Here is a 27500-nt window from a genome sequence, read left to right as displayed (position 1 = left end):
AGTGGCCATGCAAGGAAGACAGGATTCCCGGGAATCTCTCTCTCTCTCTCTCTCTCTCTCTCTCTCTCTCTCTCTCTCTCTCTCTCTCTCTCTCTCTCTACCTCATTCATGGTAGCGAGTATTCGGCAGAAAATATTGGTTTAAGGGCTGCTAACAGCAGAGCCCGACGAATCATGGAGTCGAAGGATACATTCATTCTCTCTCTCTCTCTCTCTCTCTCTCTCTCTCTCTCTCTCTCTCTCTCTCTCTCTGTATCGCATTCTTGAACTTCACAGGCGCTTCCCACTTTCATATTCAACAAAAGCAATACAGTCTCCCAGCCACCAACAGCTCCCCGAGTCTGACATCAAGCACTTCTAGACATCCGCTTCCGATAAAAATTGCTGACCTCCTGAGATAAAACTTTGATTTCTGACAGTGTATGACATCAGGATTGAGCACATCAATACGTCTAAAGTATAATAGGATAAATATTCCCTTCTTTAGCTCTTCCAAGACACAAAACACTGTAAGTGACAACAGAAGCAGAGTTCCTCAGGTGGAAAAAAAATACGGGTAAATTCATTTCTGCTCTCAACTGCTGAAGTCTCCTGAATTTCAGGAGTATCGGTTTTATTCTCTACTCCCTCATGTTTATTTATTTATCACCTTTTCCTATAACTTCTCTCTCTCTCTCTCTCTCTCTCTCTCTCTCTCTCTCTCTCTCTCTCTCTCTCTCTCATGGTAGCGAGTATCGACGGAAAATATCGGTTTAAGAGCTGCCAACAGCTGGGCTTATTCCCAAGTCTGTATATAAAAAAAATGGAGAGATAAGAATTCCAACCACACGCCCGGGCGACAGAAATTGAGATTTCGTGACCTCGTGAATTCTTAATCTTGCATTATTTGTCGCAACAGCACGGAGCGGACACGCGTTAAAAGAGAGCAAAAAAGAAAATTGAAAGTAAAAAATGCGCCGAAGTTTCTTCGGCGCAATCGAGTTTTCTGTATGAGCCGCAGCCCATGAAGCTTTCAGCCGCGGCCCGGTGGTGGCATGTCCTATAGTGTTGCCAGGCGCACGATTATGGCTAACTTTAACCTAAAATAAAATAAAAACTACTGAGGCTAGAGGGCTGCAATTGGTATGTTTGATGGCTGGAGGGTGGATGATCAACATACCAATTTGTAGCCCTCTAGCCTCGGTAGTTTTTAAGATCTAAGGGCGGACAGATAAAAGTGCGGACAGAAAAAGTGCGGATGGACAGACAAGGCCATCTCAACAGTTCTTTTACGGAAAACTAAAACCGAACAGCGGTGACCACTTCATCAGATTCACGAAACCTTAAGAGGGAAGAGACGAATATACTAATAATATTTAGATTCAAGGAATCTTTAAAAAAAAAAAAGGAAGCGATGATTATCAATTCTATTTTAATAAATTAAGGTTTAGAGCGCAGGCAGGATCAAGAGATGCTAAGATGGATTCAGGTGCGGCATACACACCTGAGATACTTTATATCACGGTCCAGAAAGAACTTTAAATATTCAGTTTACGGTGGGAGCATCAACCACCATAAACGTTGTTAAGATTGATTCTTGACCGAACCTTCGCCACCGTGTCTCAGAATGATAAAGGGAAAGCTATGATTAACTGGAGGTCCTTTGAAAGTGAGTACCTTTGCCAAGCAACCTCCCCTCCCCCACTCCCTTCCCTTGAAGAAAATAATCTTGGATCCCAGTCTGGGTTAAGGATTCATCCCAAAGTCTGACCAAATCGTCCTTGCCCCATAGCCCGACCTTCCACAAAGTTTCACTGAAATCCGTCCATACTCTTTAGACAGATAGGCCAACTTACAAACAGACACGCGGTCCAATACATAACCTCCGTTCAATTTTGTTAGCGGACACGACAAAAATATAAAAAGAATGTAAAAAATAAAGCGCTATAAACTGCAATTTGTCCCACCCACCAGCGAGGGAGGGCAGCCATCTTTTGGAATATTCTTAAGCAACTAAATACCAGACACATCCATACGGCACCATCAATCATCTTCAAGTTTCAATGGCGGCGGTGAAAAGGCGATAAAACAGAAAGATGAGCATCATAGCCACAAACATACGGCTGCTTTGCGTGAGGGCGTATAAAAGACCTTGGCAACACGAGCTGCCCAGAGGCACATCTAATCAAGGAAGAATTTATTTCGTCACGACAATAAGCGGATTAATGGGGGAAAATTACCTGCGTTTATTATAAGTATATTATTTTTTCTAGGGTACAAAAACGCCAGATAAGTAGACCTCACGAATATGACACATTTTAGATCTTAAAAGAGTTGTCCAAATACGTATACCCCAAAGAATATCTCTCTATCTCGCTCCCCGTTCTTTTGCGTTTTACTTCTAATGTATCTTTATTCGTTTCTAGGCCTCTCTCTCTCTCTCTCTCTCTCTCTCTCTCTGTACTCCTGCGTTTTACTTCTAATATATATTTATTCGTTTCTAGACTTTTTGCTTCTCTCTCTCTCTCTCTCTCTCTCTCTCTCTCTCTCTCTCTCTCTCTCCTTCCCGTTCTTTGCGTTTTACTTCTACTACATCTAAATCATTTCCATGCCTTTTGCACCTCTCTCTCTCTCTCTCTCTCTCTCTCTCTCGGAAACTCTCTCTCTCCAAGTGTAAAACATTCTTAACTACAGGCATATCATCAGACACCTTACTATTACGTCATAAGATAAAAAAGATCTCTAATTCCCTGTTACTGATTCTTCCTCATTAACTAATCATTTACGCGTTTCTCTATTTGCTGACACACCGTAAGAGTAAGGGTTTACAACTGTTTACAATAACAGTCAGCGAAGAAAGTATTCGAGTTAAATCAATAAAAAAAAATTATTAAGGTTTACACTGACATCTCCCACTCGAATTCAATACTGCAAAACAAAAGGAACATAACAGAACTTCAACAGTTAACCTAATACTATCGCTATTCACTCTCAAAACTCAATGGAGTCTTCCAAACTGAAATCCTCTCGACCATCGAAAAAAAAGAAAAAAAAAATCCGTTCCACTGACAAAAAAGATGAGCGCTTTCGATCACGAATTTCGAGATACCGGTGCTTACTCTAAGTGCACAGGTTCAGCCAATGGCACGAACCAACCCGCCGGAGAACTGGGATACAAATCTCGCAAAATTATAGTGATCCGGGAACTCCGGAAATTGCACCGCTGTCCAGTCAACGCATACAAAGCTATGCTGCATACCGATGGCTGAAGAAGTCCAGCAAACACACCTCATACATCACGGTAATCCGTGAACTGGGATTTATTGATGAAAGTTCTTCGTAGGCAGGGATTTATTCATGAAAATTCTTCGTGGGTAGGAATTTATTTGTGAAAATTCTTCGTAGGTAGGGATTTATTCAGAAAAATTCTTCCAAAGAAGGGATTTACTCACGAAAAATCTTCCAAGGAAGGGATTTACTTATGAAAATCTCCGTAGGTAGTGATTTATTCATGAAAATTCTTAGTAAGCACGGATTTACTCATGAAAATTCTCCGTAGGCAGGGATTTATTAATGATAAATCTTTGCAGGCAGGGATTTATTGTTGAAAACTCCACGTAGGTAGTGATTTATTGATGAAAATTCTTGGTAAGCAGGGCATTATTAATGAAAATTCTCCGTAGGATGGGACCTACGGCACTGGTAGAGGCCTATGGGACTGGCCTAGGCCAGAAGGAAACGAGAAAAGGGAGGAAGGAAGACGGAACAGGGAGACCCCCAAACTTGATAGTGAAGGAGAAGGTCCAGTGTTCTTGAGAGGTGTGATCAGCTAACACTTGAAGCTGCAGTCGAGTGTGACTTGAAAGAAGACAGTTCTCAAAAGGGTTGCTCTAAACCAGTGGTTCCAACCTTTTTTTGGCCATGCCTCACCTAATCTCTAAACTCCTGATGCCCCCTATGGTGATATATATAATTCTTATATTGCGTCAGAGAAGCCTAAAGGCCATTAGCTTAGTTTAAACATTCTCAGATTGGCCCCATAAAATCCAAATTACACCTGGTGAGGTTACACCTTACGTTAGAACTACTGCTCTAAACACTTAGTGGTTCCTTCAGAGCAGAGCACGTGACCTTTGACCTCATGGAATACTCAGGCGAGCATGACATAGAGTTGAGTATTAGGTCACTTACATTTCTCTCTCTCTCTCTCTCTCTCTCTCTCTCTCTCTCTCTCTCTCTCTCTCTCTCTCTCTCTGTATGTATATATATATATATATATATATATATATATATATATATATATATATATATATATATATATATATATATATAACAACATATATATATAGATAAATATATAATTTATATATATTATACATATATATGTATATATTGCATATATATATATACACATATATACACACACACACACATATATATATATATATATTATACATCATATATATTGCATATATACACATATATATATTATAATTATGTATATATACACATATTATACATATATGTATATATATATATACTCAGGCAAACATGAATACACTTTCCCTGGCAAATTCAATGTAAATCCATGTGGGTATGAATTCCTGTTCAAATATAATGAGTAGCAAAAACTACTGTACATTTCAAATTAAAGATCACAGAGACAGAAAACACAGTTATCGTCATCCCATTACCTTTGCCATTTAGTTAATTAATACTTAAATCTTATAAGAATCTTCATAATAAGAAACGTTTGTGGAAAACGTTGCTCCGCTCTTTCCGTAACTATCTAGAGCAAACAGTTAGCCGAGAGAGAGATACTATGTTCCCAAGCCTTTATAGCCATGGCCACGCCCTCTTGTCGTCTGAGCCAATGGGGAGACACTTCGAACTGCCCCACTAGTTTTTATTGGCTCCCGGTTTGGCCATCCCCTAGGCAGGATAGAGGTCCCGAAAAATTTACCTTGCCCCGGTAATCAGATGGATATCACAACCTGTTTCGGGGGTGGGGGTGGAATTAATGTTGGAATTCCTCATGTACTCGTACTCCCTTCAGGGGTATCAGTGCCAAGAGGCCTATAGTGTCTTGTAAAGGCCTTCAAAGGAGCTTTTCTGTGGCGTCTTCCTTGGAAGAGGGGCTCTTTAAAGCAGAACCAATTACGCAATGAGGCGCGTTACGTAAGAGGTGCAAAACTGCAAGCCATAAAAAGCGGAGAAATTTGCCCCGTGCTCGCCCTTCCAGCCATAAGCAACGCCCCACTCCTCACGACACGCTCTACTAACCCCAACCCATCAACCCCACCCCTACCCCCGTACTCCAAGGGCCAACATCTTAAGTCAGTTGCAAAGGAAAGGCAATAACACTGAAACCCATTTCTGAGATGATCATGAATCATTTACAGCAATGGAATGAATGGCAGGCGGAGCGTCGGCATAACAATTTTCATGTATGTGGAGTCGAGACCATGCACTGCCAAAAAGGCATTTTGTGCATATCAAGAATCCCCTTAAAAGTTAAGTATACCTTAGTTTAACCAGACCACTGAGCTGATTAACAGCTCTCCTAGGGCTGGCCCGAAGGATTAGATTTTTATTTTACGTGGCTAAGAACCAATTGGTTACCTGGCAACGGGACCTACAGCTTATTGGGAATCTAAGCCACATTACAACGAGAAATGAATTTCTATCACCAGAAATAAATTCCTCTAATTCTTCATTGGCCGGTCGGAGACTCGAACGTGGGCCAGCAGAGTTCTAGCTGAGAACGGTACCGACTCGTCCAATGAGGAAATTAGAATCCCCTTGAGAATATGACGTTCTTAGAGTGAGAACTTTTTGACATATTTGCTGGAAGCAGAAGTACGGTGATCGTAATACTGATTCATATTAAAACTAACATAGATATTAACTGACCGATTTGTATCCACGGCACTGACATTATATCAGGATTGGGCATCAATAACGATTCTCAGACCCCAAAAGTATATGCCCAATTTTTTATTGTTACTTAGAAGGGTAGCTGGCATTAATTCTTCAAGCTTAAAGAAAGTAAAGTGGCAATTTACAGAGGTTATATAGTAATTAATGAAAGAATTATTTCCTGATAATTTCTGTCACTAAAATGGTCACCTTGTTTGGTCACCTTCATATCGTTCTGTGCTACAATCTGGTATTCTCTCCTGTATTTCCCGATTCGCTGAACCTTTTTCACTTCAAGAAGCTGGTCTGATACTTATCAGCCAGAATGCCTAATAAGTATTACTTACTGGTGCAATTAGCTAACAAGTATTATTAACTATTGGTATAGTTAGCTCGCCACGGTCATCACACAAGAAAATAGAGAACATTGAACATTCATGAATCACAATAATGACCAGGTGCAGGAGTAAGACACAGGCAAGTCTGATATGCCAAATTCTGAGGGAGTAAGCGACTTACAAGGGTACGTATAGAAAGCAAAAATAGGAGATTCAACTTCTCCACTAAACATAGTTCCTTTCGTTTGCTTTTCAATACTCACAAGAAAACGAACTGCCACCAAAAATGCCGTCTCTCTTTCACCTGAGTTGATTGAATTTAGGCCAAAGGCCAAGCGCTGGAACCTCTGAGGTCATTCAGCGCTGAAACGGAAACTGACAGTAAAAGGTTTGAACGGTGCAACAGGAGGAAAACCTCGCAGTTGCGCTGTGAATCAACTGTTAGGAGAGGGTGGAAAGTAAAATGGAAGAAAGAGAATATGAAAGGAGGTACAGTAAAAGAAACGAAAGGGGTTGCAGCTAGAGGAACGAAGACACGCTGCAAAGAACCTTAAGTAATGCCTACAGTGCACCACACGAGGTGCACTGAAGGCGCTACCCCGCTACGAGGCGCTTTCACTTGAGGAATGCCTTTTCGCTTTTTGACAAGCCGAAGCCTGCAAACGACTGTCTCCAAATTTTTATTTATCTCACAAACTATTGTGGATTTATTTTTACATGCACTGGCTTGAAATTATCATTATTACTATTTGTAAATATCGGTAGTAACCCTTCATTTAAGCATATTTTATTGAATCTGATTGCTGCTACAGTGCTGTTCTGAACGGCACTGTAGCAACAATCAGATTCAATAATATATTATTATTATTATTATTATTATTATTATTATTATTATTATTATTATTCAGAAGATAGACTTACTTGCACCACAGGAGCCATTGGCGAAATTGTTATTATTATTATTATTATTATTATTATTATTATTATTATTATTATTATTATTATTATTATTATTATTATTATTATTATTCAGAGATAAGCCCTATTCATATGGAACAAGTCCACCACAGAGAATACTGACTTAAATTCAAGGTCCCGAAAAATATTATGGTGATCACTGGAAAGAAGTAACAGAAGGTTATAGGAAATACAGAAAGAACAAATCCCTTAAAAAGCCTGTCAGTGTACTTTGACTAACGTTTTAAAAGTTAATCTATACGATACCAAAACTGTGAATTTTGCACGCTTCCGTCAAGAAATATATTTTGACAACTAAACTGTTCTGGAGAGAACCATAAAAAATACGTAAAAACTGAAGAACAACAGTTATTTTCTTTTTACTGAGAATGTAGGCTAACTGCTAACATCTCAGACTCCTTACAGACAGTGATTACTCTTAATGTTCTGAAGGTTTTAAACTTCCTACAACCACATGGTAAAGCGCACCCAAATTGTTTTTGAAAATTCATAAAAGAGACTATAAATCATAGCTCTTAACCATACAACGGTCGACAACATTGCTGCAGTAGAGGCTGAACCATCATATATACATAAACCAAAAAAGAGAGTTTTCAGAACTTATTCAAATTACCTATCAATTCGCTGTGACTAATAATACCTCCAAAGTACTCGTTAGCAAAATTCAATCAGACTCCCTTGCAGATATTTAGCAAGCATGACTTATCATCGTTGAAATTCATGAGATGTACAAACATACAGCATCCACACATACATATGTAAAGTAGTATATTAACAATGCATCATTGTTTAAAAGTTATTTGCTAATTGCAGTTTGAATGATAGTCTTATAACTAATTAACTGAATAACATGATAAGCTTTGTCTTATATTTGAAAGAATTATGATGACGAAATATGTGCATAAAGCGCTTTTCTGTAAGGGCAGTGAAAGGTAATCATGTACAGCCTCTTGCGTCGGACGGCGTCGACACCTACTCGAACCTAAAGGAATCTCAAGGACGCCGTCACTTCTTAAGAGTGTTACACGTTGTTGCCTTGTGACAAAGAAAGAACATATGACAACACTTATGTAAAATATGCTGCCACTTACCGTATTTAAATATCTTGAAAAATACTGACTTTTTATATACAAAAATATTTTATGATCATGTTCCAGTGACCTCTGTATCATGTTTACTATCAAATATGTTGTTAAATTGATCTTTTATGACAATTTTGAAAAAAACTATAATTGGTTACCAGTGTGCGTGGAGTTTGTGTGAAACAGCGAGAGTGAGAGATTGGCAAGGGAACTCTTGGGGGAGACGCTACCTGAACAAGCACCCCAATTTTGTACTTTTGTAATAAACCAGAAAATGGAGAAACTGAGTCTTATTATATACCACCCACTATCCATTATAGGCATCTAGTTAAACAATTCAATCCCGCATCAACTTTTAAAATAAATCTCAGTCATCTCCATTCAACAACGTCGTAAGAAACAAGTCTATTTAAGACCTCACTGTGCACGATACCAGGTGAATATAAATGACGCACGAAACACGATTACACGGCACATGCGATTATACGACACGCGAATGTTGATGGTATTTCCTGGTATGACTTTTCCCATGAAGACACTTTCCTTTAGTCAATATATTCTGCTCGGAAGGGAAATCTCTCTCTCTCTCTCTCTCTCTCTCTCTCTCTCTCTCTCTCTCTCTCTCTCTCTCTCTCTCTCTCTGTGCCAAAGAATAATAAGATCTGGCTGATGTACTAACATACTGTTTTACTATATTTTTCTCTAGAAAACAGACATGGACGGTCCTCTCTCTCTCTCTCTCTCTCTCTCTCTCTCTCTCTCTGTCAAAAGATTAATAAGACCCGGGTGACTTACTATCATCCCTTAACAATTTTTTTCGCTAGAAACAAACATGAACAGTTCTCTCTCTCTCTCTCTCTCTCTCTCTCTCTCTCTCTCTCTCTCTCTCTCTCTCTCTCTGCCCAAAGAGTAGTAACATTTAGCTAATTTATCAACATTTATCTACTATATTTTTCTCTAAAATGCACCTCGGTCAGAACTTAAAAAAAAAAAAGAACGCAACAGGCACATCTTTGATTTTTGAACGAATATTTTACCTGAAGGGAAATTGAATTCTTGAAGCCCACCACCAGCTATGGCCGGCAGTTAAATAAACCTTCTACATCAAAATGCACTTGACTTCCCTTTCAGGCAACAAAATGTACTCACTCTGCCAGCTTTGAGGGTCTCATTTGCCTTTCCTGTCAGAATGAGTTCTGGACGTTCTTTTGCGTCTAAGGGAAGTTGGCTGAATAAAGAGAGAAATATCGTAAATAAATGTTGATCAGTCAGCCAGATTTTATTATTCTTTTCTTTTCTTTTTCTTTTGGTATTTGAGAGAGAGAGAGAGAGAGAGAAGAGAGAGAAGAGAGACAGTCTATTTTCTATATAAAGAAACATAGTAAATATATGTTGATCTGTTTCTATTATTTTAGAGAGAGAGAGAGAGAGAGAGAGAGAGAGAGAGAGAGAGAGAGAGAAAAATATAGTAAATAAATGTTAACACATTGGCCAAATCTTAAAAGGGTTTTCAAGGAACTGCCAGCAATGGAGAGTTGCCAACCCCAACCTGTACTTAAGACAAACAATAAATATGACTTGTATAATATCAGTATCGTCAAAACCAACCTTGAATAGATCCTTAGATGCAGCCGCAGAAGACTACGTGATTTTCATGGCTACTATCGGAAATTTCTCCATTGAACGTTAATCCTTAAGAGGGGGGACATCCTGTGACTCTCGCAGTTCCATAGAAAATGTGTTTTTCCCTTCAGTGAGTGCCGTGTTGGTAAGCACACAAACGGAAGCACGCACAGACGACCTCGTTTGCACAGCCAGTCTGCACGACAAAAGTTTGCACGACTTATACGGGATAGACAAATACGGCTTGTGCCATGCAAACCGCGTACTCACTGATTGCTATGCGTACCCTAAAAACTAAACGCACGGTACACACAGTTTGGTACCATACGTACCCTAAAACTAAACGCATGGTATACATGTATTCTGGTACTGTACGTACCCTAAAAAAATAAACGCATGGTACATACAATGGGGTACCATACGTACCCTAAAAACTAAAAGCACGTTACATATCTATCTGGATGCCGTTGTTTTACTTTTATCATGATTCTACAGTAACTCAATAATGATTATAATAATACCATTTTCATTAATTTCCAACCCTTTTGAGTGGGCAAACAGCACTGTGCATAGATCGCACGCCAGACACAAGGCCTTCGTCTTCAGAAACGATTTGGGGAACACTAGGGAAGGTAGAGACTCCAATGTAGTTGTTTGTGTCCAAGAGCCAAATTTTCTGGGATTTTTTGCTCTACTTGTCTACATTTTAACTAGACTTCATTTGGTATACAAACGTGTGTGTAGGTCGACTGATGGGAGCAGGCCGAGATCGAACCTGAGACCTTGCAAAAAAGGACTCGAAATCCCAATAGGTACCACAGTCAGTCGTGAATATACCACACACACACATACACACACGCACACGCACACACACACACACACACACGCACACACACATATATATATATATATATATCGACCAACAATTATCAAATACAGTGGTTTACCTCAACGGTAATGAAGTACAACTAAATGCTATTCAGTCTTTCTGAAAAGTAAAGAAAAAAAAAAAAGCAGTCTTCAATTATCTTTAAACAGTACAGTGCATCGATGCTCTTCTGCACTAAAACTTCAGCCGACTGTGGAACGTCAAAAACCACTTTCATTTGCAATGCAATATACTGCACTGCAAAGTGAAGAATGGCCAAGGAACATACTTGCAGTGTCACTGCAGATGTATACAGCATGAAATACCGGACAAAATAAGATTTTAAAAAGTCGACACGAGCTTTCGTCAGCTGAGTCAAACATCCGACCTAACAGGTTTCGTTATCATTCATACAGAACGAAGAGACTCCATCTCCCACCTGAAAAGTAGTGCTCTAGAGGAACGAACTGCAAAGAACGTGTAATTAGGAGCCCGCCACGGAAAAATACGACATCCAAGAGGGCGATAATTCCTTGCGTTTACCTGGGTAAGGACGTTATACGCTTCAAGGTTATAACTATGGGTTCGTAATTTGTACAGAATATTCTAGGCTTCAAAGTTATGACTATGAACAAGGGTGGGTTCGCGATTTGTACAGAAGACGACTGGTCTATAACATGCCAAAAAAAATAAAAGATTTATAAAAGCAAACAGACCTCTGTCAGTTCTTTCTAGTGATTCATCTCTCCCTCCCTGTCATATGTATGCATGTATAAGATTATATATATATATATATATATATATATATATATATATATATATATATATATATATATATATATATATATATATATATATATATATACATATATATATATATATATTTTACTTCACCATCATAACTTATACATCGATTACGAAGCATGCAACTGACAGCACAGTAAAATATTACCAAAATACTACCTGGCAATACATCCAATGCAATATGCAGTACCACCTCACATTAAATCAGTCTTAATTCGCAACTATTCGTTATTTAAATAAAGGCGAATGCGGGCAGGGAACGGTGATCTAACTCGGGGTCGAAGCGATTAACTCCGCAGGTAACTGATTAAACAAGGGACACCTGGCAGGAGGAACACGCAAACAATGACTATTCTCCATGTCAAGATCTCTGCTCACGGGTCGTTGCCGAAATGTAACTGACTGGTCCCTGATTCTTAGAGAAGTTTCTTTCTTTTCGTTCTTTCTTTATTAATCTACTTTGTTTTCTTTTCTTCTTTTTACTTTCTTTTTTCATCTTTCTTATTTTTCTTTCTTTCTTTCTTTCTTGCTGTCCTTCTTTCTTTCTTTCTTTCTTTCTTTCTCTCTTTCTTCTTTCTTTCTTTTTTCTTTCTTTCTTTCTTTCTTTCTTTCTTCCTTCATTCTTTCTTTATTTCTTTCCTTAGTCTTCCTTCCTTTTCCTTCATTCTTTCTTTCGTTCTCTTTCCTTTCTTTCTTCTTTCTTTAAATCTTCAGCAGAAAACCCTTATGGACAGAGTCCACAGACTATAAACCCAAGAGGGCTCCATTGGGAAATTAGCCGGGATAGAGAGACAATTATAGGAAAAATTATATGAAAAGGTGATAAATAAACAAATACGAGGGGACAGAAAACAAAAGAGGCACACCTGAAATTCAAGAGACGTCAGCACAAAGCAGGAATGAATTTGTTCTCTGGAATGTATATATTGCCACGCATCTTTAGATATAAAATTAGCTGCAAAAAATACAATGCATAAAACAATAAGTTCAAAGATCAAAGCCCGATTTGAGAGCTATTTTTTTATCGAATGCACCTAGAGCTTGTTATCGATAACCAAGGTACCGCTACCGTACCAGCAGTAGAATTACCGAACCGTTAACTATAGACGATCGGTATGCTTTAGTGAAAAGAATGAAAAATATACATTTTATATAAATAATCACAGATTCCCACTCATGAAATATCACACTGGAGAGCAGATGGGGGCGGAAAATTCTTGCAAACAAAATCTCTCATCATTTTCTAAGCATTAAAGCGAATCAACAACGTCACTGAAGTGTGCCTCATGACGTGATACTACTACTACTACTACTACTACTACTACTACTACTACTACTATCATCATTACCATCATTATCCTTATTGTCATCACAGCTTCTTTGTTGAACGAAATGTTCCACCTAAATCGTAATGATTCCACACATCCACATCCCAAGAGCGTACCTGCCGCATTTTCCAGCACAAAAACATACTTCCCGCATCGGTGACCGTACCTCCTGTGACGCCAATTTACGGAACCTGTCAATCCTCGCCATTTAAACAAATAAAAACACACGTGGACTCTTAGAACGGGAATTACCCTTGCACAGCGAGTGTGGGTTATGCAAGGAATGACAATTTTGGACACGTAACTATGTACGTAAGAATCCGGTTAGAACTGACCGGATGTCGTCTCTAGGTCACATGCTCTCATGATGGCAATGCTCCAAGAAAGGTAATGCTCTTGGCAATGCATTGCCCTCCAGGAGATAATACACTCAGCAATAAAAGCCGTCCAGGAGACAATTTACTCGGCAGTGAATGCTCTCGAGATGATAATACGTTCGACAATGCGATGCTACGTTATCCACAGTACAGTGCCTTGGGCAATATAATTGTCTCGGCAACGCAACGCTACGCTATCCACAGTACAGTGCCTTTGCAATACAGTAAAGTGCCTTTAACAATATAGTTCTCTCGGCAATGCGATGCTCTCAGTGACGCTCTGCTATCCACAGTACAGTGCCTTTGGCGGTACTGCTCTCTCGCCAATTCACTGCTTTCAGGGATGTATGATCACGACAAAAATGAAGTGATTTTAAGAATGAAACAGTATCACGAAGGTGATTATTGCATAAATTAAATTCTACAGGCGCAGTGAAGCTCGCTAAATGTCCAAGTGTCCCAGTTAGGAAGACAATCTCACATGTAATATCACAAACAGTTTTTACAGTCAAGGTAATTTCTCTACACATTTCAAGGTATTCTTCCCTGTGGTAAAGCCACAGGGAAGCGTTTAAGAGTTCCGGGACAACAAAAACAAGGTAATGTTTTACCTGTTCAAAAGAATGAAATCAACAGTCTCCCTGAGGATGTTGTGCCACCGGAACCTCGAAAGTTCAAGCGAACATACGATGCATCACTACCTTACAGCAATTCTCCTTTATTTGATAATTTACTTAAATTTTTTCTACTTATTTATTAATATGTAATCTATTTTTTCTTTTCTAATAACTGATCTTTTCATTCTGTATTTCTTATTATCTTCCGTTACTTCTTTCAAGTGAACACTATATTCTTAGGAAGCTTGAACTTCGAGTCAATGGACCCTGTGGGTTTGTTCCGTATGAATAGGGTTCATCTCCTTAATAATAATAATATGTATAATAATAATAATAATATGTAATAATAATAATAATAATCTTTTGGAAGCTCGACTTTCAAGTCAATGATCCCTGTGGGTTTGTTCCGTATGAATAGGTTCATTTTCTGAATAATAATAATAATAATAATAATAATAATAATAATAATAATAATAATAATAATAACACATAATAATAACATAATAACAACGCCTTGAAAGAAAACAGTGCGTGCGTTTGTGGTGTGGGGTTGCTACCTCAGTGAGTATGCTCCTGAAAGAGAGATATTTCAACAAGGATCTCCAGATGCTTACGAAAGCTTCTTCCACTTCCATTATTCCGCTCCACTAACGGAGTGGATCGTGACGAAGAGACTCAAAGAGGTTTTACCTGTAAAACGAAAATGGGAGATTCCCAAGATTTGACTCGGAAAACGAAGACTAAGAGAAAGTCAGAGATCGTGAACAGCAGGTTCTTTTCTAGTTTTACCCAAAAAGAGGGACGGGGAGGGGTGGGGTGGGGTGGGGTGGGGTGGGAATGTTATCTACCTCTTGGAACCCCTCTCTCATACCTGAATTCCATAGCCGAATTGTAGCGTCACTGAAAAGTCTGAAAAGTCTTCTCCTTTACCTGCAGCTGTTAAGAAGTGCGTATGATCAAGACTACGGTCAATCAATGGAAAGGAATTGTATTACAATCACCTGTCCAAAAGCCACAGAATAAGAGCCGCATTAAATAATGACGTGAAACACTAATTCATTTTATGAGCAAGTTTATAACCAAAGCCTTTTGCATTTCTTCTAACTATAAACGTTTCCACTGTCTGACAATAAGCGTTTCCATTAACTAACAATAAACTTTCCCATTAGCTGACTATAAATTTTCCATCAATTGATATAAATGTTTCCAATATATGAATATAAACGCTTCCTGACGATAAACGTTTTCATTTTCTGACAGATTTTTTCAATACCTGACAATAAACCTTTCCTTTCACTGACAACAAACGTTTCAATTTCTGACTATAAAAATTTCCATTTTCTGACAAGAAACGTTTCCATTCCTGACTACAAACATTTCCATTTACTGACGATAAATGTTTCCAGTACCTGGCGATAAACTTTCCATTTTCTGACAAGAAACGCTTCCATATCTGACGATAAGCATTTCCATTATTTGGCAATAAACGTTTCCATTATTTGGAAATAAACTTTTCCATTCTCTGCCTATACACGTTTCCAATACTTGACAAATGACAATAAACTTTTCCATTTTATGACTATAAACATTTTCATTGTTTTAAAATAAATGTTTCTAATATCTGGCAATAAACGTTTCCATTCTGTAATATATTTTCCATTATCTAATAAACGTTTCCATTCTCTTTCTTTAAACGTTTCAACTATGTGGCAATAAACGTTTCCATTATCTGCCTTTTAACGTTTCCATTTCTGACTATAAATTTTTTTTATATCTGGCAATAAACGTTTCCGTTCCTGACTATAAACATTCCATTATTTGACAATAAACGTTTCCATTTTCTGGCAATAAACTTTTCCATTTCTGCCTATAAACTTTTCCATTACCTGACAATAAACGTTTCCATTTTCTGCCAATAAACGTTTCCATTATCTAACTATAAACATTTCCGTAATTTGAAAACAAACGTTTCCATTCAATTATAAATTTTTCCATTATCTGGAAATAAACTTTTCCATTCTCTTATGTTTTCATTATCTGGCAATAAACGTTCCAGTTATCTGGCAATAAACGTTTCCGTTCTCTTACAAATTTTTCCATTATCTAGCAATAAACGTTTCAGTTATCTGGCAATAAACGCTTCCATTACCTGGCAAAAAAAGTTTCCATTCTCTGTCTATAAAAGTTTCCAATACGTGACAAATGACGAAAAACGTTTCCACCAGCTGACTACAAACGTTACCATTAAAAAACAGACACTTGTTCCACGGGTCTTTATCAAACGAAATGAAGAATCTATTTAATCATCTTATTTCTTGAACCAGAGTCTTATCTTAAGGTAGTATGTCCGTGGAGATTATATTTATGACGACAGAAGTCGGAAAAGTGTTTAATGTTGCACAATCGGTTAAAACTTGGTTACGTTTAGGATTTCAAATAAACTCTAAACTAGCGCCGATGCAGAGTAATGCAACATTGTATTACAATTCTGAGAGAGAGAGAGATAGAGAGAGAGAAATTAAACAGGATGAGGAGGCACTTTTCGAAGCAGATTCGTGCGCGCCAAATGACACTTATGAAACAAGGTTCTCTTTATAAGATTTTTTTTCTTAGTTTTTCATTTTTTTTTTTTTTTTTGAGAACTGCAGATGTTGAATCGTTGCAACGAGCGCAATTCTTGTTTGGATAAATTGGCCACATGAAGCCATCATTTAGCTAAATTGCCAATGTGACAAACAAGTTTTATCTAAGATTTCTTGAGGTCCTAGATTAAGCTACTGATAACAGGGACAGATAAATTACTTTTAAGTATCATCTACAGGAGGATATAACAAATATGGGATATCTCTCTTCTCTCTCTCTCTCTCTCTCTCTCTCTCTCTCTCTCTCTCTCTATATATATATATATATATATATATATATATATATATATATATATATATATATATATATATATATATATATATATATATATTTACTAAGAGGACCTTATTAAGATTGGATGTTATATCTGAAGTGGAGATATGTTACTCAGGAAAAGTTACAAAAGCTTTCTTGAAGCTTGTAACTTTTCCTCAATAAATATCTCCACTAGATACCATCCAGTTTTAATGAGGTCCTGTTAGTATGTGTATTAATGCACAGAACAATTGTGTAAGTGATAAAGTTAATATATATATATATATATATATATATATATATATATATATATATATATTATATATGTATATATATAATGTATATATTTGTATATAATGTATGCTGTGTACATACATATATATATATAAATAATATGTATATGTTATATATATATATATATATATATATATATATATATATATATATATATATATACATTCATACATACATATACATACAATGAAGGCAGGGGAAGCACACCAGCAGGTCAAAGAAGTCATATTTATCCGGTTGCAAAGTTTCGAAGCAACCAGCAGGCCTTATTTTCAAGCTACAAAGTAAAAATATCTAATTAGTACAATAAAATTGGGCTCAGCCTCCAATCTTAAGCTTTTAACAGTTAAAGAATCATTGTTTATTAAGAATACTGGTCCCCTCACTCAACACCCATGCCACGTCTACACCTCTCTATCTCTCGTGAACTGTTGACGTTTTTGGTCAGACCTTCCTCTGCTTGCACACTCAACGATTGGTCCTCATTCATATTTTTAGCTGTGTTTGTTTTATTGTAACTTATATTGTGTATTTGAATGTTTTTAACTTGATTTTATTGTACAATTAATTAGTATTGCTTTGTAGCTTGAAAATGAGGCCTATTGGTTGGCTTCAAAAACGTTGCAACCGAATAAATAAGACGATTCTTGAGAAACCTCCGCCTGTTGAATATACAGTATATATATTATATATATATATATATATATATATATATATATATATATATATATATATATATATCTATACTATCTATACACATATATATAATATATATATGTATGTATGTAATATATATATATATATATATATATATATATATATATATATATATATATATATATATATATATATATATATATACACACATCACAATTAAAATGTAAATTGCAATATACTTTTAAAAACAAAGCAAAAATCCAATAGCAATATTTATAAGCTGAACATAATCGCGCAAAATACAAATTGAAATCACCTTCCTTTTCTTAAAATATTTCTCAGCAACCGTGTTGAAATGCAAGACCAGAATGACTTGCAGAATTATACACACTGACCTTCGGTAGTGACGCTGCCCATTCCATGACAAAAAAATTTGCACACGTGGTCGTGGGAATTTTTGTGCTACAGGTTCGCCTATCAATGGAGGTCACCTGTCCACGAGGTGATCAGAGCTAGTGTACCTTTATTTCAGCGAAGTTGGGAGGGTTGTCCACAGGGTATCTGAGGTGCAACTTTTTTTTTCATTGTCTATGGTTTTATTTATTAAAATTATGGCTCACGTGGACAGGTTAATGTCTGTAACACCAGCTTTTATATATGTGTCCATACATATATATGTGTGTGTGTAACTATGTATATATATATATATATATATTTATATTATATATATATATATATATATATATATATATATATATATATATATATATATATATATATAGGGCATATATATATATATATAAATATATATATATATATATATATATATATATATATATATATATATATATATATATATATATATATATATATAACAGGTAGCTCTAGCGGGTATTATCCTTCTCGTTCTAAACAAACATTTTACTCTTCCGCCAGATCAACCGGACACAGTCTTTTTTCTTTTTTTGAAGAAAATAGAATCAGTGACATTCTCTACTTATACACGTATCATGAGTTACGTAGATTCTTATTTATTTCCCAGAAACGGGTGGTTAAATTAAACAACTGTGCAGACACTGGAAACTAATTTCCGATGGAAAAAAAGACGTTCTTCACTGCACATAAAATAATCAAATTTTTCAACAAGCAATAAGCATTATGCCTTAGTGAGATATTGAAAATAATTCTCCAGACATTGGCGAAAGAAATCCCCGCCAGTTTTAGGAAAATATTGAAGCCTAATCAAATAAATTTTTTTTTATCACAAAATGAAATATACGAAACAATTTCCATCATCATGTCTTCAGGTATGGAATTACGAAAAAAATTGCAACAAAACACAATTTGACAAGAAGTAAAAGCAAATTCTAGGTATGTCATGGGAGGAGTGGGGGATAATTCAACAGCCACCCCTCCCCACCCGAAAAAACCACAATCTTCCACGAAAATAGAAGAAAATGCAATTTAACGAGAAATTACAAATTCGATATATGTAATGGGTGGGGAAGTTAATTCAACAGCCCCACCCAACCAAAAATCCCAATCATTCGTCAAGGTGCTTCGTCATGCCACCTCTTTCTCCTTCCCCCTCCGCCTAATCCGATGGTCTCCCATCCCACAACCTATACTGTAGATACTTCGATTCGCTCCGTGACCACGTGACCACCAAACCGGAAGTTGCTTCACCTGAACTTTTTCCTTTTTATTATCTCGCGTGAGAATGAGACCGCGAGTGCGACTTCTTCCGTCGGAATGGGGGAAAAAGTGGCCCTGAAGAGCTTTCATTCTTTGAATGGAATGGAATGTCAAATTTAGGCCAAAGGCACATCGCTGTGACCTATGATGAGGTCATTCAGCGTTGAAAGAAAATTTGAGAGGAAAAAAGTTTTTGTTGTAACAGGAGGAAAACTTCGCAGTTGAACTATGAACCATTTGTGAGGAGAGGGTGGGCAGTAAGATGGAAGACAGAGAATATGAACAGAGGTACAGTTAAAGGAATGGAAAGAGTTGCAGTTAGGGGCCGAAGGGACGCCAAAGAGAACCTTAAGTAATGTCACAGTACGAGTGAGTGCACCTGAGCACTCCCTCTAGATGACTTTCAATCTTGATTATTATATTCCAGAAGCTATGGCGGATTTAAAATCTTTTAAAGACTTTTTTTTTTAGTATCTTTCCGAATAAATGTATTTCCTTCGCGATTACCGTAGAATTAAGCTGAAAATGAGGCGTTCCAGTGGCCACTGGACGTCACCTCCCAACGCCCATAAAGCAGCGAAATTATCCGTCGCAGACTCAACTCCTGCCGAAACGTCCCCATTTCCAAAAAAAGGAGACGGATTTTCATCAGCTAGACTGATGAAAGTTGCAGGCGAATTAAACGGCAACGTGAAATTTTACTGTGAAATTACTGCTCATGAACGCCGCCTGTTTTGCCGAGAAAGATCGAAACTTCAGCTCGTTTGAAAAAGAGTTCGCTAAAGTCATTTCTTTGGAGTGTTTCCATTTAAATCCACAAACCTATATTTTGTTACTTTGCATAAGTCACTTTATAATAACGTCAGTGCATTGGAAAAAAAACTATGGTCTGCATAATAGTCACTTTATAATAAAGTCAGTGCACTGAATAAAAAATTAGTTTTGCAGAATAGTAACTTTATAATAACGTCACTGAATAAAAAATTAGTTTTGCATAATAGTCATTTCATAATGACGTCAGTGCACTGAATAAAAAATTAGTTTTGCAGAATAGTAACTTTATAATAACGTCAGTGCACTGAATAAAAAATTATTTTTGCATAACAGTCGCTTTATAATAACGTCGCTGAGTAAAAAATTAGTTTTCCATAATAGTCACTTTATAATAACGTCAGTGCACTGAATAAAAAATTAATTTTGCAGAATAGTAACTTTATAATAACGTAACTGAATAAAAAATTACTTTTGCATAATAGTCACTTTTTAATAACGTCAATGCACTGAATAAAAAATTAGTTTTGCAGAATAGTAACTTTATAGTAACGTCACTGAACCGTAATTCAGATTCATTCTCTTATATGCATCTCTCTCTCTCTCTCTCTCTCTCTCTCTCTCTCTCTCTCTCTCTCTCTCTCTCTCTCTCTCTCTCTGGAAGTATGAATTATGTGTGTATCAGTAAATGACTAAACTTCGTTATAAATAAAATATATTTATATCAGAAACGTTCAAGTAAAAATATTCTAAAACATATGTTCGTTATCCAAGTTACTTACCCCAGTCGAGATGTTGGTAAGCATAGGCGTAGGCCTACTAAGACAGCCATGGCCAGAGGGTGGCCGGCTATACCTCCTCTTTTCCCTCCTCCTCCTACTCTCTTCTTCTTCTTCTTTCTTCTTCTTCTTCTTCTTCTTCTTCTTCTTCTTCTTCTTCTTCTTCTTTCAGTTTCATCCATAGTCGGGGTCGCCGTTTTTAATGGACTCCCCCACTTGTTTCTATCTTGAACGACTCATTTCAGAATTAGCTTTGACAGATGTTTTACGGACCGATGCCCTTCTGACTCCAACCCCTTCCTATTGACCCGGGCTTGGGACTGGCACTAATTTGGGCTGGCTTCCAGCACCGCCCCCTCCCCACCAGCTAAGTTTTCTTTTGTTATTCATTTAAGAAATATAAAAATAAAAGTAAATCCAAATGTTTTAAGTAAAAGCAGAATTGAAACAGACTAATTCAAGCCTCAATTATCAACCTTTTAGTTATGTCTTGTTATCATTTCCGTTCGCTCATTCTCAAGTTCTTTCCTCGATGAGACACAATTAATGAACATCATACCACCTGGAGGATATAATCCATTGCAAAGATAGTCAAACCAATCATCCTTTTCGCTTTCACAGAACCAATCACCCCATTTCCCTTTCAACCCTGAAAAAAAAAAAAAGGCAAGACAGACAGCTAGCTCCTCTCCCATCCTACCTGCCTAACCAATCCTCAGAGGAGCCAAGGCTCCGCCCAAACCACTCCAGTTTTCGGAGGCGGCGGTAGCAGGTGTGATGGGCCAGCCACACACATATCAGGAGGAGCACGCGGCTTGCCGTCGGTACTAGCGCCGAAACGATGCTAGTCGCTGACGCTGTTTTGGCGGTGCAGGACCCGTTACCTTCTTCGGCGTTGTTGCTGCTGCTCCGGTGCCGATAATCCCGTTGGAGATCACAGCTTCGCCGAGCGAACTGACAAAACTTTTCTTCGGTATCTTGTGACGAAGTGCTGCCCCAAAGGGGCGCTGAATGAGGTAGCAGCCCTCGACGTCTTTCGTCGGTGCCATCAGCATCCTTAATTGTTTTCTCTCTTCTTCTTGTCGCTGGTGAAGTGAAATGAAGCACATGACCAATATCCAGTGAAGTGACGTGTGTGTGTGTGTGTGTGCGTGTGTGGTGGAGGAGGAGGAGGGGAGTGGAGAGGAGGAGGGGGAAGGACCATACAGAGTAGGCCCCTAGTGGAGGAGAAGGTGGAGGGGGAGAAACGTGGCTGTCTTTATTTGACCCACATCTTCGTTCACCAAGTTGTCAAGACAGTATAGTTCGCCATGGAAGAACCCGTTCCCTGATTGAAAAGATACAAGGGAGGTTTTCACCGACGATGCTTCTGCAGGGAGAACCGTCAGGTAATGTCAAAAAGAACAAAGAAGCGAATAATTTGGACACAACATGCATGATTACATAACAGATGCCGTATCCTAGGGCACACCGAGAAACAGGGATGGGATCACTCTTACAAAACTAAAAAAAAATAAAAAAAAAAATAAAAATGTAAGTAGTGCGACTTTTATAAAGACTTTTTTTGAATTTTCAGGTGATCCACAGTCATGGAATCATCACTTACTGATATACTTACTTGTTTGTTTACTTAATTGTAATAATACACTTTAACTACTGTACACGAATCAGGATTGCTTTTGTTCATAGAAATTCTGCACGTACAACTAAGATAACTACATAGCCTCTGCTTCAAACACATTGCTTATTATACTACATTCTCCCTTACAGACATGAAAGGCCGTCTTTTATTACTGATCCAAGAATCTAAAGCTTTGGTCAATTCCTGTCTCAAAGATACACACGTACGATTACACAAGGGAGTGAAAGAATGAAAGAAGTTCCCTTCATCCATAAAAACAGGAAGACAGACAAGTGTTTCACACGTAATTTGTTTATGATGAAATCACCTAACCAAGACAGTGTTTTAAGCCCATTTACAAAAAAAAAAAATTATATATATATATATATATATATATATATATATATATATATATATATATATATATATATATATGTAACTATCTAACTATCTATCTATCTATCAATCTATCCACACATATATATATATATATATATATATATATATATATATATATATATATATATATATATATATATATATTATTGCAATATGCATAAAAGTAGTGGTTTTATATACATACATACATATATGCATATATATATATGTATATATCTATATAAATACACATACATATATATATATATATATAAAGCAAGTGGTTATATGTATATATACATACACACACACACACACACACACACACATATATATATATATATATATATATATATATATATATATATATATATATATATATATATCACAATAGAAATATGGATAAAAAACTACTATAACCATCTTTTGCAGAGCGAATGTGCTCACTGTACAAACATCGAAGCATACGACACAAATTTGCTGTCTTCTTCCACGAGTGCCTATTACTATAGCAGAATATAACAGTATGCGTACATACAAGGAAATCTAAAGCGTGTCAACATTATCGCTACGACATCTGGCATATATTCGTGTTCCGTCTCTCAAAGATAGCTACGTATGGCCGCGATGAAATCTCTCCATGAGAGAGAGAGAGAGAGAGAGAGAGAGAGAGAGAGAGAGAGAGAGAGAGAGAGAACGTTCAGTCTCTAAATGATAGCTACTTATGGCCGCGATGACTCTCAAGGATCTCTAGAGAGAAAAGTTTAGAGAGGTCGGGGGGGGATAGAAAACGTTCCGTCTCTAAATGATAGCTATTTATGGCCGCGATGAAATCTCTTCAGGATCTCGAGAGAAAAGATTTGAGAGAGAGAGAGAGAGAGAGAGAGAGAGAGAGAGAGAGAGAGAGAGAGAAACGTTCCGTCTCTAAGTGATAGCTACTTATGACCGCGATGAAATCTCTCCAGGATCTCGAGAAACAAAAGTTTTGAGAGAAGGGGGAGGGGGGAGATAGAAAACGTTCCGTCTCTAAATGATAGCTATTTATGGCCGCGATGAAATCTCATCAAGATCTCGAGAGAAAAGATTTGAGAGAGAGAGAGAGAGTTTATTTTGAGGGAGAAAGAGAAACTTTTCTGAGAGAGGGATATACACTATATATACACTGAGTGAGAGAGAGAGGGGGGGGGCAGGCAAATTGTCGATACAGCTTGTTAGCCAAATCAATCGTTTAAAAAAATATGATACAATACTGATACCAACTTTAGCTAACGTATTTTTCTTTTATTTCATTTAGGTAAAACTTATCTAACACACTTTCCGACTGCCATAGTCACGCATTTCTCATCCTAGGCAAAGTAATACTCAAAAAAAATTCCTAACAACTGCTAGTGAATCACCCATGGGTTAATAACTTCGTAATATTTTGCGATTAAAATCAGATGCAAAACAGATGTACAGAACAATGTAAAATAAAGATAACAGAGAGAAAGACACAAACGAAATCATGCTTACATCAGCAAACTGCTAAAATGTCGAAAAGCGAAAAACTGGACATCCACGATTCAATAACTCCCTATTTGCTGACACCACCAGTCTGCAAAAATTCTAATAATTTATACAGCATTATAATTTTGTTTCACAGGAGAATCCCCTATTAATCAAACATTTCTCACGAAAAAGAAAAAATCAAAGTACTGTATATCATTACTTATATGAATACAAAGCTCACTCGAATACAAAGAATATTTTAGTTGTGCTTTAATAGCGACTGTGATCATCCTCGCCAAAAAAATTCAGCTTTACCAAAAATGATTTAGTTTTACTATAGGATTTCTTTAGAATCATCAAAAAGCGTTCTAATTTTACTACAGAACTTCATGAGCATTGCTAAAAAACAAAGACATGTTTTACTACAAAACTTTCTGAAGTTTTCCAAACAACTGCATCTCAATGTGCTACAGAGAGCAGCTCAACATATCCTAAAGATATGACAGCAAACTGACCTCACTAGCCCAGGCCGTAAGGAGACAGAGAAAATAATCAATTTTGTTTTGGAGCCATTTCCTATCGTCCATTCATGCGTATAATTTATGAGCACACTCGGAATAGAAGTCGATCGAGACACTCATAAAATCTGTCGGGTTTTCGGGGAGAGAGAGAGAGAGAGGATTATGTCCACGGGCTACTGATTTCTCAAAAGATCGTACAGTCAGCATGCAAGGTACATAAAATACCACTGAAAACAATATATGTATATATATATACACACACACACATATATATATATATATATATATATATATATATATATATATATATATATATATATGTACATTTCTTATTGCGTCGGGATCAACTCCGGCCTCTCAAATGAAAGGCAGCCTGGCCTTTCATTTGAGAAACTGTTCGATCCTGAGTGAATCAGAAGTGTAATTCTGTGAAACACGTGCTCATGTGTTGATCAGTTCCACACTATATATATATATATATATATGTGTATATATATATATATATATATATATATATATATATATATATATATATATATATATATAGATATATATATATATATATATATATATATATATATATATATATATATATATATATATATATATATATATATATATATATATATATAACGACTTTGTATCCACTGCGAACAAAAGCACTCGTGATGTCCCTTTTTTCGATGTCTATTGACACTATAAAAGGACAAAAACGAAAACAAAAAATTAAAAAGCAAACATGGCAGAGGCTAAGTGAACTGTACCATCTCATCGCTAACTGTCGGCCGTTCGGCTCGAAGTTTATATGGAGGTGATATAGGTGTTAGGAAGCCTGAAGCTCCTCTATACCTTTGCCCTTTAGCACCTGAAACCGCAGAGAGAGAGAGAGAGAAAGAGAGCAACGACCCAGTGTGCCTCGTCCCGGAATCAATCTTTGGTCTCTCTCTGTTCGTTCAATCGGAGAAATTCGAGCAACGTCTGCAACGGTTCGTAATTTTTTTTTTCTTAATTTCACCCTTTGTGAGTTTCTTCATTTTGTTATCATTTATTCTTTGCGCTCTAGTATCCGGTATCTTAACAACCCTAGGCTGCTGCTGGCCTCTTTAAATCTGCAAATCAGTGTTCGTAAACATGACGACAAGGATTGAAATCTTTTCTGCGGAACGTATGAAAAAAAAAAAATCTTGAAACATTAACGTTTTACAAATAACCATTTCAATATTAAGAAATTAAGCAAAAGCGGGCGTCAATGCATTAAAGACTACAAGCGGGTCTCCAGATTTAATTTCTTCAATCCTTCAAAAATAATAGCTTTTAACAGTCTTATTTAACAACCATGAGATGTAAATTAGGTCTCACAGCATCCATAACCCGAAGTCATCCATCACCCTTGATGGAAGTCTAAACCACCACAACAGCTCAAATTTATCGCTTTCATAAATGCTAGAGCTTTAGCACATTGGTTCGCATTCTAGGGCTCTAGAATACGGAACAGTATTCTAAAACTCTGGAATATGGACCAGTACTCTAGAGCAATAGAATACGAAGCAGCCCTCTAAAGCTCTAGAATACAAACCAGTACTCTGAAGCTTTAGAATACGGATCAGTACTCTAAAGCTCTAGACTACTGATTCTTATTATAGAGCTTTAGAGTGCTGATCCGTATGTTAGAGCTTTAGAGTACTAATCCGTATTCTAAAGCTTTAGAGCACTAATCCATGTTCTAGAGCTTTAGAGTACTAATCCGTATTCTAGAGCGTTAGAGTGCTAATCGATGTTCTAGAGCTTTAGAGTACTAAACCATATTCTAGAGCTTTAGAGTACTGTTCTGTATTACAGAGCTTTAGAGTATTAACCTGTAACTTAGAGCTTTAAAGTATTGATCCGCTCTCTAGAGCTTTAAAGTACTTATCCATATTCAAGAGCTTTACAGTACTGATCCGTATTCTAGAGCTTTAGAGTACTGATCCGTATTCTAAAGCTTTATAGCACTGATCCTTATTCTAGAGTTTTAGAGTACTAATACATATTCTAGAGCTTCAGAGCGTCGGTCCATATTCTAGAGCTTTACAGTACTGATTCATACTTTAAAGCTTTAGAGTACTGACCCATATTCTAGAGCTTTAGAGTACTGATTCATATTCTTAAGCTTTAGAGTGCTTATCAGTATTCTAGAGCTTTAGAGTACCAGTTCGTATTCTAGAGTTTTAGAGTACTGATTCATATTCTAAAGCTTTGGAGTACTGATCTGTATTCTAGAGCTTTAGAACACTGGTTCATATTCTAGACGCACTGTTTCGTATTCTAGAGCTTTGGCACCAATTCGTATCCTAGAGCTTTAGAGTAATAATTCGTGTTCTAGGGCTTTAGAGTACTGGTCCACACTCTCGAGCTTTAGAGCACTAATTCGAACTCTAGAGCTTTGAAAATCTTTGCAGAGGTCCCTTTCTCTACAGTACATATGCTTTTGTACACTGTAGTTTTGA

General features: G+C 36.9%; 1 protein-coding gene across 3 annotated transcripts in view; it reads left to right on the top strand.

The window, feature by feature from the left end:
* The window catches only part of LOC136833413 (uncharacterized), a 250548-nt gene that overhangs the window by 129091 nt on the left and 93957 nt on the right, over nucleotides 1-27500 (top strand). Inside the window, exon 1 of one of the 3 annotated variants that reach the window (XM_067095544.1) lies at nucleotides 22217-22394. The exons of the other annotated variants lie outside the window; for them this stretch is intronic. Coding sequence (XP_066951645.1) covers nucleotides 22370-22394 — 25 coding nt within the window. The 5' untranslated portion in view covers nucleotides 22217-22369. Of the gene's footprint in view, nucleotides 1-22216; nucleotides 22395-27500 lie in introns of those variants that run through there. 3 annotated transcript variants of the gene reach the window in all.

This window comes from Macrobrachium rosenbergii, chromosome 51, assembly GCF_040412425.1.
Source record: "Macrobrachium rosenbergii isolate ZJJX-2024 chromosome 51, ASM4041242v1, whole genome shotgun sequence".
NCBI classification, from domain to species: Eukaryota; Metazoa; Arthropoda; class Malacostraca; order Decapoda; family Palaemonidae; genus Macrobrachium; species Macrobrachium rosenbergii.
The sequence above is the reverse complement of the archived record's forward strand: the minus strand, read 5'-3'. Positions and strand labels throughout refer to the sequence as shown.